The 15,662-nt window shown below is 42.3% G+C and overlaps 1 protein-coding gene across 1 annotated transcript in view; it reads right to left on the reverse strand.

The window, feature by feature from the left end:
* The window catches only part of LOC139530424 (SITS-binding protein), an 83,986-nt gene that overhangs the window by 19,702 nt on the left and 48,622 nt on the right, over positions 1-15,662 (reverse strand). The window contains exons 3-4 of the mRNA XM_071326827.1: positions 9,108-9,315; positions 8,497-8,647 (exon numbers count right to left, since the gene is read on the reverse strand). Coding sequence (XP_071182928.1) covers positions 8,497-8,647; positions 9,108-9,315 — 359 coding nt within the window. The remainder of the gene's footprint in view (positions 1-8,496; positions 8,648-9,107; positions 9,316-15,662) is intronic.

Below are 15,662 nucleotides of genomic sequence, written 5' to 3' on the forward strand. Positions count from 1 at the left end.
GCTGACTTTTTTTCTCTTCCTTTTTCTTTATTCTTTGAAAATTAGAACCTGATTGAAAACAAGAGGTTGCCGCTTTGCTTGCTGACAAAGTTTCCGTTTTTTTTATTGAAGTTACTTGTTTAAGGTAGACCTTATTTTCATCACTTCAATGAATACATTTCAAAGTAAACCATGTACAAGAACTGCTACAGTATCAAATAATAATAATAATACGGTTGAAACATAACCAAGAAAGGGACACTGAAGGACAGAAAAAAGAACAGAAATTCCACTATTCTAAATTCTACTATTGAGTAAAGTAGCTGACTCATGCTGCCTTTGGACTCCGTGGCTGCTATAACTACTAAGTAAAGATGTAACTATGGCAATATGACCTCTGCCACGACTGTTTAACATCTCATTTAATCATCTGGTGATTAGACGTGAGAAAAAAAGGGCGAAGGGGATTTCTGCTTATGTAATGGCATAACTAAGAAAGCCTTTTTTTTTTAAATAAAAGTTGACCTTTTGAGCTTGACACCATGAGGTCAACCATTACACAGTAATTATTACACTTTTGCCTATTTAGACACTTCATAAGCAAATATCACGAAGGGTGGAAAAAGGGTTGTACCGCATTTGACAGAGCAACAGATGTAAGGACTGAGTATATCCCCTTTAATGTAGCTTGTAAATTATTTGAGAAACATCTACCGATATGTAGTGCTTATAAAGACTTTATGAATACTCTATAAAGTCTTTACAAGTTGTTTTTCATTTAAAGGGAGACCAATAGTCCCTTATAGTATTTATCATACTAGCTAGCTGTAAGTCGCTCTGGGATAAGAGCCTGTGCTAAATGACTAAAATGTAAATGTACCATTGAATAATGCTTATCTAACAAAAATGTATGATCCGATTGTATTTTGTTTGGCCAACCTTACATTGGACATAGTTTTTTCAGCAATAAAAGGCAGAAACCTGGCAGTCCTATTTAATATCCCAATTCGCTCTACGCCAAGTTGTTGTTCCAACTCAAGAGTCCGTTGTATAAAAGCTAATATGGAAACTAGAAAATAAAACGTGTGGCTTGACTGATAACTCATGAATACTTGTAAAAATATAACGAGAGAGAAGCACAGTCCTTGCAGCAATTCATTGTTGCCGTTCACATTCACACTTACTCTACTTTGCCAATCGTGCCAAAGTTTCCATACGCTGACTGTACCCTTGGATTATTTTACGTTATTAGCAAAGTGAACTGGGTGGCCCTCGGCAACTGTAGAACGCCCTTTGATCAAGTTGAAAAAACTTTAAATCCGCTTAAGAGACGCTCTTGTTCTGAATCTAACAAAATATTATCCTTCTCTTTCTCTCGCAATGTTTCTTTCTCCATTATAATTATTTTATTTCACTTCTTGGTCTATCTCTCCGTCCCTTACTTTCTCCACCTCTGTCTCCCTCTCTCCCTCTGTTTCTGTCTTTCCCATCTCACACCCTCTCTGTCCCTCTATCCGCTCCCTCTCTCTCTCTCTAATTCTCTCTCTCTCTCTCTCTCTCTCTCTCTCTCTCTCTCTCTCTCTCTCTCTCTCTCTCTCTCTCTCTCTCTCTCTCTCTCTCTCTCTCTCTCTCTCTCTCTCTCTCTCTCTCCATCTCCCTTCCATCTGTGGGAAAGTGACTGGAGATGGAATGCGAACCTGGTGTGTTATGATAGACAGTGAATTTAGAATAACAGGAGATGAACTGGCGACTCCTCTCCCATGTAGCTGAGGCAGATCACTGCACTAGCTAGGTGTCAGGTTCACCTAAACTAGTTTCTCTTGGCTCCCTGCCCCGCCTAGCCCAGCCTCAGTCAAACATCTCGGCTGTCCGACTATCAGCCGGGGGCATAGGACTATTTTTCTTCCTACAGATGTATTTGTTTTAATGAGATGTCAAAGTATTGCAGACACCGGGGGGTAGTACCTGACCAGCACAACTCAACAACTAAGCCGTTACACCAAGATATCAAATCAAATACATTTTTGTCACATGAAATGCGTACTTACAAGCCCTTAACCAACACTGCAGTTTTAAGAAAATCGAGTTAAGAAAATATTTACTAAATAAACTAAAGTAAAAATAATAATAAATAAAGTAACACAATAAAAGAACAATAATGAAGCTATATACAGGGGGTACTGATACCGAATCAATGTGCGGGGGTACAGGCTAGTAGAGGTAGGGGTAAAGTGACTATGCATAGATAATATGAGTAGGACTGTTGGACATCTCTTATGACCGAAAAGAGCTTCTGGACATCAGAACTGCGATTGCTCACCTAAAACTGGACAAAGAGTTCTTCTTCAATGAGTCGGACGGGAGGGATATAATACAGACACCTGACCAGGCCCAGATCTCGGTTATTCGCTGGAGAAGGAAACGCAGATTTCGTGGAATGAGATCAGGGTGCCTTGTGAGGATCAGGCAACGAGTGGCTAATCTGCCCATGCCTCCAGTCCTGCTAGCTAACGTTCAGTTGCTGGAAAATAAATGGGACGAACTGAAAACACGTTTATCCTACCAACGGGACATTAAAAACTGTAATATCTTATGTTTCACCGAGTCGTGGCTGAACGACGACATTAAGAACATACAGCTGGCGGGTTAAACACTCTTTCGGCAGGACAGACGAGCAGCCTCTGATAAGACACGGGGCGGCTTTTATGCTTTTATGTAAACAACAGCTGGTGCACGATATCTGCACCAGCTGATTATGCACGATATCTAAGGACGTCTCGAGGTTTTGCTCGCCAGAGGTAGAGTGTCTCATAAGCTGTAGACCACACTATCTACCTAGAGAGTTTTCATCTGTATTTCTCGTAGCTGTCTACATACCCCCACAGACTGATGCTGGCACTAACACCACACTCAATGAGCTGTATACCGCCATAAGCAAACAGGAAAACGCTCATCCAGAGGAGACACTCCTACTGGCCGGGGACTTTAATGCACGGAAACTTAAATCAGTTTTACCTAATTTAAATGTGCAACCAGAGGTTAAAAAAATTACTCCACACACAGAGACACGTACAAAGCTCTCCCTCGCCCTCCATTTGGCAGATTTGACCACAATTCTATCCTCCTGATTCCTGCTTACAAGCGAAAATTAAAGCAGGAAGCACCAGTGACTAGATCAATAAAAAAGTGGTCAGATGAAGCAGATATAAAGCTATAGGTCTGTTTTGCTAGCACAGACTGAAATATGTTCCGGGATTCCTCCGATGACATTGAGGAGTACACCACATCAGTCATTGGCTTCATCAATAAGTGCATCGATGAAGGTGTCCCCACAGTGACCGTACGTACAACCAGAAGCCATGGATTACAGGCAACATCGGCACTGAGCTAAAGGCTAGGGCTGCCGCTTTCAAGAAGCGGGACTCTAATCTGGAAGCTTATAAGACATCCCGCTATGGCCTCCAACAATCCATCAAACGTCAATACAGGAATAAGATCGAATCGTACTACACCGGCTCCGACGCTCGTCGGATGTGTCTGCAAACTATTACAGACTACAAAGGCAAGCACAGCCGAGAGCTGCCCAGTAACACGAGCCTACCAGATGAGCTAAATAACTTCTATGCTTGCTTCGAGGCAAGTAACACTGAAACATGCATGAGAGCATTAGCTGTTCCGGACGACTGTGTGATCACGCTCTCCGCAGGTGATGTGAGAAAGACCTTTAACCTCTCTTGGGTAGGGGGCAGTATTTTCACGTCCGGATGAAAAGCGTGCCCAAAGTAAAGGATAGGATATGCATATAATTGGTCGATTTGGATAGAAAACACCCTAAAGTCTCTAAAACTTAATATTTTTTTTATCTGTGAGTATAACAGAACTGCTATGGCAGGCGAAACCCCGAGGACAACCCCCCCCCCCCCCCCCCCCAAACAAATTCAGCCTACCACTGTTTTCAATGGCTGTCACTTTTATTATAAGGTGAAAACGTCCCAGATTGCAGTTCCTAGGGCTTCCACTAGATGTCAACAGTCTTTAGAAAGAGTTTCATGCTGGTTTTTGGAAAAATTTGCCAGAAATTGTAGTTCTTCTAGGTGGCTCCCATTTTGGCTGTAGTGTTTCCAAGCGCGTGGAAGAGATTGCGTTCTTTGGTATTTTTCTCCGGTAAAGACAATAACGATTCTCTGTCTTAAATGTTATCATTTATTTACGTATTAGGGTTTGATTATAAACGTTGTTTGACTTGTTTGGAAAAGTTTATTAGTAACGTTTTGGATTCATTTTGTATGCATTTTGATGGAGGGAAACTGGGTGGATTATTGACTGAAGCGCGCCAGCTAAACTGAGGTTTTATAGATATAAAGAAGGACATTATCGAACAAAAGAACCATTTGTGATGTATCTGGGACCTTTTGGAGTGCCAACAGAAGAAGATCATCAAAGGTAAGGCATTTATTATAGCGCTATTTCTGACTTTCGTGGCGCACCTGCCTGGTTGAAATATGTTTTTCATGTGTTTGTACACGGGGCGCTGTCCTCAGATAATCGCATGATGTGCTTTCGCCGTAAAGCCTTTTTGAAATCTGACACAGCGGCTGGATTAACTTAAAGTTAAGCTTAATTTTGATGTATTACACTTGTGATTTTATGAAAGTTAAATATTTATAATTCTGTAGTTTGAACGCTACCGTCGCTACTGTCCCACCTGCCCATAAGAAGTTAAACAGGTAATAATTCACAAGGCCGCAGGGCCAGACGGATTACCAGGACGTGTACTCCGAGCATGCGCTGACCAACTGGCAAGTGTCTTTACTGACATTTTCAACTTCTCCCTGTCTGAGTCTGTAATACCAACATGTTTCAAGCAGACCAGCATAATCCCTGTGCCCAAGAACACTAAGGTAACCTGCCTAAATGACTACCGACCTGTAGCACTCACGTCTGTAGCCATGAAATGCTCTGAAAGGCTGGTCATGGCTCACATCAACACCACTGTCCCAGAAACCCTAGACCCACTCCAATTAGCATACCGCACCAACAGATCCACAAATGATGCAATCTCTATTGGACTCCACACTGCCCTTTCACACCTGGACAAAAGGAACACCTATGTGAGAATGCTATTCACTGACTACAGCTCAGCGTTCAACACCATAGTACCCTCATGGGTCATCACTAAACTAAGGAACCTGGGACTAAACACCACCCTCTGCAACTGGATCCTGGACTTCCTGACGGGCCGCCCCCAGGTGGTAAGGGTAGGTAACAACACATCCGCTACGCTGATCCTCAACACGGGGGCCTCTCAGGGGTGCGTGCTCAGTCCCCTCTTGTACTCCCTGTTCACTCATGACTGCAATGACAACAACCTCTTCCTCAACGTGATCAAGACAAAGGAGATGATTGTGGACAACTGGAAAAGGAGGACCGAGCACGCCCCCATTCTCATCGACGGGGATGTAGTGGAGCAGGTTGAGAGCTCCAAGTTCCTTGGCATCTACATCACCAACAAACTAACATGGTCTAAGCACAACAAGACAGTCGTGAAGCAGACAAAACTAAACCTATTCCCCCTCAGGAGACTGAAAAGATTTGGCATGGGTTCTCAGATCCTCAAAAGGTTTTACAGCTGCACCATCGAGAGCATCCTTCACGATTAAATGTTCAGTAGTCTTATGGCTTGTGGGTAGAAGCTGTTAACCTGTTGAGGACCAGAGGGCGCTGTTTTCACTTTGGGGGAAATCATGCCCAATTTAAAAGGCCTCGTACTCAATTCTTGCTCGTACAATATGCATATTATTATTACTATTGGATAGAAAACACCCTCTAGTTTCTAAAACCGTTTGAATTATATCTGTGGGTAAAACAGAACTCGAGTTGGAGCAAATGTCCTGTGAGGAAGTGAGAGATCTGAAATCGGGCACTCTGTTCTGGGGTCAGTTAAATAATTTGCAATTATTCTATTGGTCGACAAGCACCGCATACGATTTCCCCTATATGTCAGCAAGCGTTGAGAATTTGAATGGTGTTGCTAGGCAGATCTGAGGCCCTATAAATGGGCTTGGCACGAGGTGCGCACCCTTTTCAACATTCGCCATGACGCGAAACAGACCTCAGGATGGCATTCTGAAAAGCTCACTTATCGGCGTTAGATATATCCGGCTCTGATTTTATTCGATATAGTTGTTAGAAACATCATAACGTAGTTATTTTAAACCGAGTTATATCAGTTTACATGAGTATATTGCGTATATTGTGATTTCTGAGTATATTGCGATTTTCGAATCGCGATTTTGTCTTTGTATTGCGTTATGAACGGTTGGACACCTGCGCAACATAGCTAATGTTAGCTGCTACTTCCAAAGATGAAGAGGACATTCTACAGCCGAGCAACGATTATTATGGAGAAAGGACAACTTGCCCAAGATTCTGATGGAAGCTCATCAAAAAGTAAGAAGTCTTTATGCTGTTAATTCGTATTTATGTTGAAAAATGTGAAACAATAATTCCGCCATTAATTTCGGCACGGTCTCGCTGTAACGCACGCTGTATGTCCAGTAACGTTAATTTAAAAAATCTAACACAGCGGTTGCATTAAGAACTAATGTATCTTTAATTTGCTGTCCAACCTGTATTTTTTAGTCAAGTGTATTGATTAGTTATCGATTAGATTAGGTGCCTCTCCAAGATGGCGCTGGACAGATTGCTTGACGTTTGGCTACCTATTCACATTGTATAACCACGATTTGTGCCGCTACATATGCACATTTTCGAACAAACCCTATATGCATTGTGTAATATGATGTTACAGGACTGTCATCTGATGAATTTTGTCCAGGTTAGTGAATTTTTTTTAATATTTTGCTGGTTTATTCGCTATCGCTAACTTTGCCTTGACTGAATGGGGTTGTGTGGTAGGCTATTGTAGTAAGCTAATATAATGTTATATTGTGTTTTCGCTGTAAAACACTTAAAAAATCGGAAATATTGGCTGGATTCACAAGATCTTTGTCTTTCATTTTCTGTACACCATCGATTTTTCAGAAATGTTTTATGACGAGTATTTAGGTATTGCACGTTGGTGTCTGTAATTACTCTGGCTGCTTCGGTGCTATTTCTGACGGTAGCTGTTATTGTAGCTGCAATGTAAAACTGATTTATTGTAAAGTGGTTGTTCCACTGGATATCATAAGGTGAATGCACCAATTTGTAAGTCGCTCTGGATAAGAGCGTCTGCTAAATGACTTAAATGTAAATGTAAATTTATAGCTCAAATATGCACATTTTTCGAACAAAACATAGATTTATTGTATAACATGTTATAAGACTGTCATCTGATGAAGTTGTTTCTTGGTTAGTTTGGTTGGTTCTTGGTTAGTTAGGTTGGCTTTGTGCATGCTACCTGTGCTGTGAAAAATGTCTGTCCTTTTTTTGTATTTGGTGGTGAGCTAACATAAATATACGTGGTGTTTTCGCTGTAAAACATTTAAAAAATCGGACATGTTGGCTGGATTCACAAGATGTGTATCTTTCAAATGCTGTATTGGACTTGTTAATGTGTGAAAGTTAAATATTTCAAAAAAATATAATTTGAATTTCGCGCTCTGCCTTTTCAGTGGAATGTGGGAGGAGTTCCGCCTGCGGAACCCCAGAGCCAGACAGGTTAAGGAGCCTTTTGGACTTAGACTTAGCGCTCCTCTACCACTTACCGTGTGGTAGCAGAGAGAACAGTCTATGATTTGGGTGAATGGAGTCTTCGACAATTCTTTAGGCCTTCCTCTGGCACCGCCTAGTATATAGGTCCTGGATGGCAGGAAGTGTGACCCAGTGATGTACTGGGCTGTACACACTACCCTCTGTTGTGCCTCATGGTCGGATGGCGAGCAGTTGCTATACCAGGCGGTGATGCAACCGGTCAGGATGCTCTCGATGTTGCAGCTGTAGAACTTTTTGAGGATCTTGGGACCCATGCCAAATATTTTCAGTCTCCTGAGGGGGAAAGGCATTGTCGTGCGCTCTTCACAACGTTTTTGGTGTGTTTGGACCATGATAGTTTGTTGGTGATGTGGACACCAAGGAACTTGAATCTCTCGACCCGCTCCACTACAGCCCCATCGATGTGAATGGGGGCGTGTTCGGCCCTCCTTTTTCTGTAGTCCATGATCATCTCCTTTGTCTTGCTCACGTTGAGGGAGGGGTTGTTGTCCTGGCACCACAAACACACATCCGAACCTCTCGACTTGTTTGTGAGGTGCTGTTGGGCTAATACAGTTTGCTATACTACCCCTTATTTTGAAAAACCTTTTTGGGAGTAGCCTCGAGCAGGACTCAAACCTGGGTCCAGCAACTGTCAATCAAACACCTTGGAGGGTCAAAATGAAGACGAGAGAGGAGGCGAGGGTAACACTTTATTTTTCAGGCCGCTGCTTACCAGGTAGTTAATTAGAAACTGCTTGTTATAATGGTAACCATTTGGGTTGAATTCTTTGACGTAAGGAGAGGAGAGAAGGGACATACCATGTCGGCAAGGAGGGCGGTGGAATGTTCGTTGAGGCTGATGGCCCCCTCTCCCAGCTGGTGTCTCCTCAGACGGTTGGAGAAGGTCCTCAACTCCCTCTCTACCTTTGGCCCTGAGTCCACACTGGCCAGAAGCTTCCAGAAAGGCAACCTGGATGGGGGACGGATGGACAGACAGATAGATATTTGGTCAATGAGACCAAAATTCTAACTTGAGATCCACATGCATACGTTTTTGACATCAATTGGTTACGCATCAATTATGCGACTGCTGAGTTAAACACGCAGGCATCTCAAGTTAGGATTCCAACTGAAATGGACATTTGTGTGATCTCGTTGGGTTTCAATCAATCCGCGCTAGCTGACACCCACATAGCTGGTGTCTTGGCAGTGTTGGAAGTGGAACTGCGTTAGAACTGTCATATCCAGAAGCGGCAACCGGCGTCATACCGATCGTAGACATTGCCTGTGGATGCATCTAGTCGCGTTATGAATAGGTAATGATCTCCATCCATAAGTTATCACACATAGCTAGATTTTATGTTAAATGTCCACTGTCATCTAAATTAAATGTAATACAATTCAGGAAGACGAAGATGAGGGAGTTGTACCATAAGACGTCCATGTTGGGCAGCTCCCTGCTGGGCGATGAGAGCTGCTGCAGCACCTCCTGGTGTACAGCCCTGATGTTGTGGCCCACGCACACAGTGTACTGAAGCGGGGTGCGCTCCAGGCTGGAGGGAGACTGCAGGCAAAAATGCTGTCGGCTCTCCATTCCCACCTGAAGAGGAACATCTGGGGACACCAGCACTGCTACACCTGGAGGAGAGAGAGAGACTCAGGTTAAGATCTATAGTAAATATAGTAAGTTAACCTATCTCTTCTTTCTGGGGAGGCTCACATTGCTTGGAAGGCAGCCACGGTTTGTCCTTTATTTAAAGGGGGAGATAAAGCTGATCCTAACTGTTATAGGCCTATTTATATTTTGCCCTGTTTATCAAACGTGTTGAAAAAAACTTGTCAATAATCAACTGACTGGCTTTCTTGATGTCTATAGTCTTCTCTCTGGTATGCAATCTGGTTTACGCTCAGGTTATGGATGTATCACTGCAACCTTAAAGGTCCTCAATGAGATGTCACCATTGCCCTTGACTCTAAGTAACGTTGTCCTGATATTTTTATTGACTTGGCCAAAGCTTTTGATACGGTAGACCATTCCATTCTTGTGGGCCGGCTAACGAGTATTGGTGTCTTTGAGGGGTCTTTGGGCTGGTTTGCTAACTACCTCTCTCAAAGAGTGCATTGTATAATGTTAGAAATTCTGCTTTCTCAGCCACTGCCTGTCACCAAGGGAGTACCCCAAGGCTCTATCCTAGGCCCTGTGCTCTTCACAATTTACACCAACAACATAGCTCAGGCAGTAGGAAGCTCTCTCATCCATTTATATGCAGATGATACAGTCTTATACTCAGCTGGCCCCTCCCCGGATTTTGTGTTAAATGCTCTACAACAAAGCTCTCTTAGTGTCCAACAAGCTTTCTCTACCCTTAACCTTGTCCTAAATACCTCCAAATCAAATGTAATGTGGTTTGGTAAGAAGAATACCCCTCTTCCCACAAGTGTTATTCCTACCTCTGACGGGGTAGAGCTTGAGGTAATCACCTTATACAAGTACAGTCGTGGCCAAAAGTTTTGAGAATGACACAAATATTAATTTTAACAAAGTCTGCTGCCTCAGTTTGTATGATGGCAATTTGCATATACTCCAGAATGTTATGAAGAGTGATCAGATGAATTGCAATTAATTGCAAAGTCCCTCTTTGCCATGCAAATGAACTGAATCCCCAAAAACATTTCCACTGCAATTCAGCCCTGCCACAAAAGGACCAGTTGACATCATGCCAGTGATTCTCTCGTTAACACAGGTGTGAGTGTTGACGAGGACAAGGCTGGAGATCACTCTGTCATGCTGATTGAGTTTGAATAACAGACTGGAAGCTTCAAAAGGAGGGTTGTTCTTGGAATCATTGTTCTTCCTCTGTCAATCATGGTTAACTGCAAGGAAACACGTGCTGTCATCATTGCTTTGCACAAAAAGGGCTTCACAGGCAAGGATATTGCTGCCAGTAAGATTGCACCTAAATCAACCATTTATTGGATCATCAAGAACTTCAAGGAGAGTGGTTCAATTGTTGTGAAGAAGGCTTCAGGGCACCCAAGAAAGTCCAGCAAGCACCAGGACCATCTCCTAAAGTTGATTCAGCTGCGGGATCGGGGCACCACCAGTACAGAGTTTGCTCAGGAATGGCAGCAGGCAGGTGCATCTGCACGCACAGTGAAGCGAAGACTTTTGGCCTGGTGTCAAGAAGGGCAGCAAAGAAGCCACTTCTCTCTAGGAAAAACATCAGGGACAGACTGATATTCTGCAAAAGGTACAGGGATTGGACTGCTGAGGACTGGGGTATAGTCATTTTCTCTGATGAATCAACTTTCCAATTGTTTGGGGCATCCGGAAAAAAGCTTGTCAGGAGAAGACAAGGTGAGCGCTACCATCAGTCCTGTGTCATGACAACAGTAAAGCATCTTGAGACCATTCATGTGTGGCGTTTCTTCTCAGCCAAGGGAGTGGGCTCATTCATAATTTTGCCTAAGAACACAGCCATGAATAAAGAATGGTACCAACACATCCTCCGAGAGCAACTTCTCCCAACCGTCCAGGAACAGTTTGGTGATGAACAATGCCTTTTCCAGCATGATGGAGCACCTTACCATAAGGCAAAAGTGATAACTAAGTGTCTCGGGGAACAAAACATCGATATTTTGGGTCCTTGGCCAGGAAACTCGCCAGACCTTAATTCCATCGAGAACTTGTGGTCAATCCTCAAGAGGATTGACCACAACTCAAAAACGCACAAATTCTGACAAACTCCAAGCATTGATTATGCAAGAATGGGATGCCATCAGTCAGGATGTGGCCCAGAAGTTAATTGACAGCATGCCAGTGCGGATTGCAGAGGTCTTGAAAAAGAAGGGTCAACACTGCAAATATGGACTCTTTGCATCAACTTCATGTAATTGTCAATAAAAGCCTTTTTGACACTTATGAAATGGTTATAATTATACTTCAAATATAATTATGTTTGAATGTTTGAATTATATATTTCTGTAAATATACATCAGTATTCCATAGTAACATCTGACAAAAATATCTAAAGACACTGAAGCAGCAAACTTTGTGGAAATTAATATTTGTGTCATTCTCAACACTCAACACGCTAGATGGTGCACTGTCCTTCTCAGCACATATCAAAGCTGCAGGCTAAAGCTAAATCTAGACTTGGTTTCCTCTATCGTAATCGCTCCTCTTTCATCCCAGCTGCCAAAATAACCCTCATTCAGATGACCATCCTACCCATGCTAGATTACGGAGACATAATTTATGGATAGGCAGAAAAAGGTGCTCTCGAGCGGCTAGATGTTCTTTACCATTCGACCATCAGATTTGCCACCAATGCTCCTTATAGGACACATCACTGGACTCTATACTCCACTGTAAACTGGTCATCTCTGTATACCTGTCGCAATACCCACTGGTTGATGCTTATTTATAAAACCCTCTTAGGCCTCACTCCCCCCTATCTGAGATATCTACTGCAGCCCTCATCCTCCACATACAACACCCGTTCTGCCAGTCACATTCTGTTCAAGGTCCCCAAAGCACACACATCCCTGGGTTGCTCCTCTTTTCAGTTCGCTGCAGCTAGCGACTGGAACGAGCTGCAACAAACACTCAAACTGGACAGTTTTATCTCAATCTCTTCATTCAAAGACCCAATCATGGACAGTCTTACTGACAGTTGTGGCTGCTCTATGTGATGTATTGTTGTCTCTACCGTCTTGCCCTTTGTGCTGTTGTCTGTGCCCAATAATGTTTGTACCCTGTGCTGCTGCCATGTTGTGTTGCTACCATGTTGTTATGTTGTGTTGCTACCATGCTATGTTGTCATGTGTTGCTGCCTTGCTATGTTGTTGTCTTAGGTCTCTCTTTATGTAGTGTTGTGTTGTCTTTCTTGTTGTGAGTTTTGTCCTATATTTATATTGTATTTATTTATTTATTTTAATCCCAGGACCTGTCCCCACAAGAGGCCTTTTGACTTTTGGTAGGCCGTCATTGTAAATAAGAATTTGTTCTTAACTGATTTGCCTAGTTAAATAAAGGTTAAATAATAAATAAATAAAAACAGAGAGAGAGAAAGAGAGAGAGAGAGAGAGAGAGAAGGAAATACATTCCTGGTTCTATGCACATGTACAACAAGCCTGAGACCGGGGTTTAATCCCTGTGTCTACCCTTCACTCTGCATCTCCTGCTCACCTGAATCTCCATTGGAAACTCATCTGATGATAGAGAAAGAGAGAAGGAGGATGAGAGCGATCGTCAAAGGGAGTGAGGAATGAGGGAGGGAACGAGTAATGGGGTTAAGAGACCCACAACATATAGAGCACTTATACACGCAGTCTAAATCAGCCACAGCTAAAGTATTTGACATAATGTGTTAGATGCAGGTCTGCCGCTGACAATGCTTCTCAAATGGTGCATCGTGTTTAGTTCCTATTCGGGGGCACCTGTTTGCGACTGCCTATTCACATTTGATTTGTTTACCTGACGGGTCACCAGAGAACTGTGAGTCACAAATCACGATGCAGGAACATTTGAGAGTCACAGGCTCAGATGCCAGTGAAATGACATAGTGTGAGAGAGCGAGAGGGGTGACATAATGTGTGAGAGAGAAGGGAGAAAGGTGTTGTGGCAAGGGTGGGGGAGCGGGTGGTAGAGTCAGCTGATCTCAGTTCGCGGTAGTGGGAAAAGCATCTTTAGGATGATATCTAGGGGCTCAATATCAATCAAATCCCCATTGGGGTATTCACGCTTGGTCAAATATACTCAAATACTGGTCTTGGGTACTGTGTAAAAACATACAACTACTACCAGTTACACTCCCCTACAGTAGGTGCCCCATCATACATCCTTTCATAGTGCTCAATTCTGCTCAACTAACCAAGCCATCACAATCTTAAACCCCCCAAATTCGATGCCACGCCATCAGTGAGATATAATTAGCATAATCAAAATCTGTCAGTTTAAGCTAGAGATCAGTTTTTTTTGCATTGGATGAGTCTCAGTCCACCGCATCTGCATATGTCGCACTTCTGTATTTACAGTGAAAGGTGACAGAGCTAGAGCAGTGTTTGTCAGACCACGAGACATCCCGAAAATCGGTCTTCTCACAAAACCTTTTCCTCTATGGAAAGAAGAGACTCTCACAAACACCATGGTGTTCTGTGTTTTGCTCTATGACCCCCACAAGCGTCTTGGGACTCGTCTGAAGTCGGTATAGCCGATCTGCCAACTTCTATCTGTAGCATAAAACAACCGTCTCACTGTACATGTCAGTTGTTTTGCTCTAAGATGCCCACAGGCCTCACAAGACTCATCTGAAGGTCCCCCGGTACCAGTTGAAAAAATGAATGGAAGTATATATGGAGACTGTTTAGTTCCACAAATAAGGGGTTTAAATACATGTGTAAAAAAAAAGATATATACATATATATACTTGACTGGTTTCAGGCATATGTCACGTGTAAAAATTTGTTTTTTGGCAGAAATACCTTCTGGAACATGTGAACTTTCATGTACCTTAATAACAAACTTGTATGCCATCTGTAAATACGAATACAATTGTTAAATGACGCGCCTACTTGGTTTAGCCACGGAAAAAGGAAGGAATCTTCCTGCTAGCCATGATTGTACGAGATAATGGCTTCTGTCAATAATGAGCTGCTCAGTTGTTGTAGGTAATCCTTTCAAACTGGGATTTTTTTTAAAGATATCTATCCACTTTCTGGAGGACCGAGTTTTAAAATCAGTGGAATGCCCATTGGAAGCAGAGTATGATAGCTAAGGAGATGGAGAAAATTCAGGCGTTTGATTGCAAATGTGGAGGGAGTCGAAAAGAGAACACAGACGGCTGTTGTATAAAACACCTGTCTCCGGATTACATCTTCAAACTAAAGGCAACCATGGCATCCACGACAGAGAAGGAGAAGCCTTCATCCATGTTTAGAGGAAAAAGAGCAAAATGTTCAGATATTATAAGTTTCTAATTTTGTCAGAAAGTCATTTTTAATTCATGCGTACTGTTAGCTAACTTTAACTGGCTGGCTCGCTAGCTAATGTTACATGTTTGATCTGTGTAGTAATATTATTTGTGTCTCAGAGCCATTTGCATTGCTAGTTATAGCCTAATGTTAGCTAGCTAGCTAACATTGAACCTAGTTTGTTAGCATTTAGCTACCTGTAGATTCTTGCAGGGTAGGAGTTTGGATTATGGTTCATTGTTTAGCTAGCTAGCTACATGTCTATACATAAGACTCCACTATGCAAGTGACCATTTCTCTGTAACGTTTACATCTTAATCCTGTCCATGTGAGAAGTAAACTTTGATTTTATTTGATATAGTGTGTGTTTACCAGAGACAGTAATGTGAAGAACAACATGACCTGCACCAAATTCAAATTAGGATATAACGTTAGGCCAACGACACAGTGTCCATGTTCTAAAATTCTCTGTTAGAATCCCCTGCTATGATTTCTTCACACTCACAACTGTAAGATATTTTCTTTAATATTCTGTAACTTGTAAATAATGATCTTGTTGTGGGTTTATTTTCCTGTAATAATGAACTGTATACAGACATGTCGATAGACGTAGTATAAACCAGCCTTTAGTCTTGAAATCTTTGGTTGTTTAGTATGGCCTCACAAAGAAGAGCTCGCCAGTAGGTGTACCAAAATATTCAAGCCATTTTCTCAAAAGTGGGGTTACACGTTTATCAACTGTCAAAGCAGAATTACTTTCCCATTGTTACACAACTGTAGTGTATGATACACAATTTTCTTGCTCTTGGTCTCTACTTTTATTCAATTTAAAAAACACAATTTCAAATTTTGCTACAAAGACAGAATGGAGCTGGTCGGTCACATATATGTTTCCTGATATTTATTATATCTTTCAGATATAGGACAGACACGCCAGAACAAACTTCCTTGTGATTTTTGGGCTGTCTATATGTTGTTCCATGCAAAATTATCCTTGGTATAGCTTAGTA

This window comes from Salvelinus alpinus, chromosome 9, assembly GCF_045679555.1.
Source record: "Salvelinus alpinus chromosome 9, SLU_Salpinus.1, whole genome shotgun sequence".
Classification (NCBI taxonomy): Eukaryota; Metazoa; Chordata; class Actinopteri; order Salmoniformes; family Salmonidae; genus Salvelinus; species Salvelinus alpinus.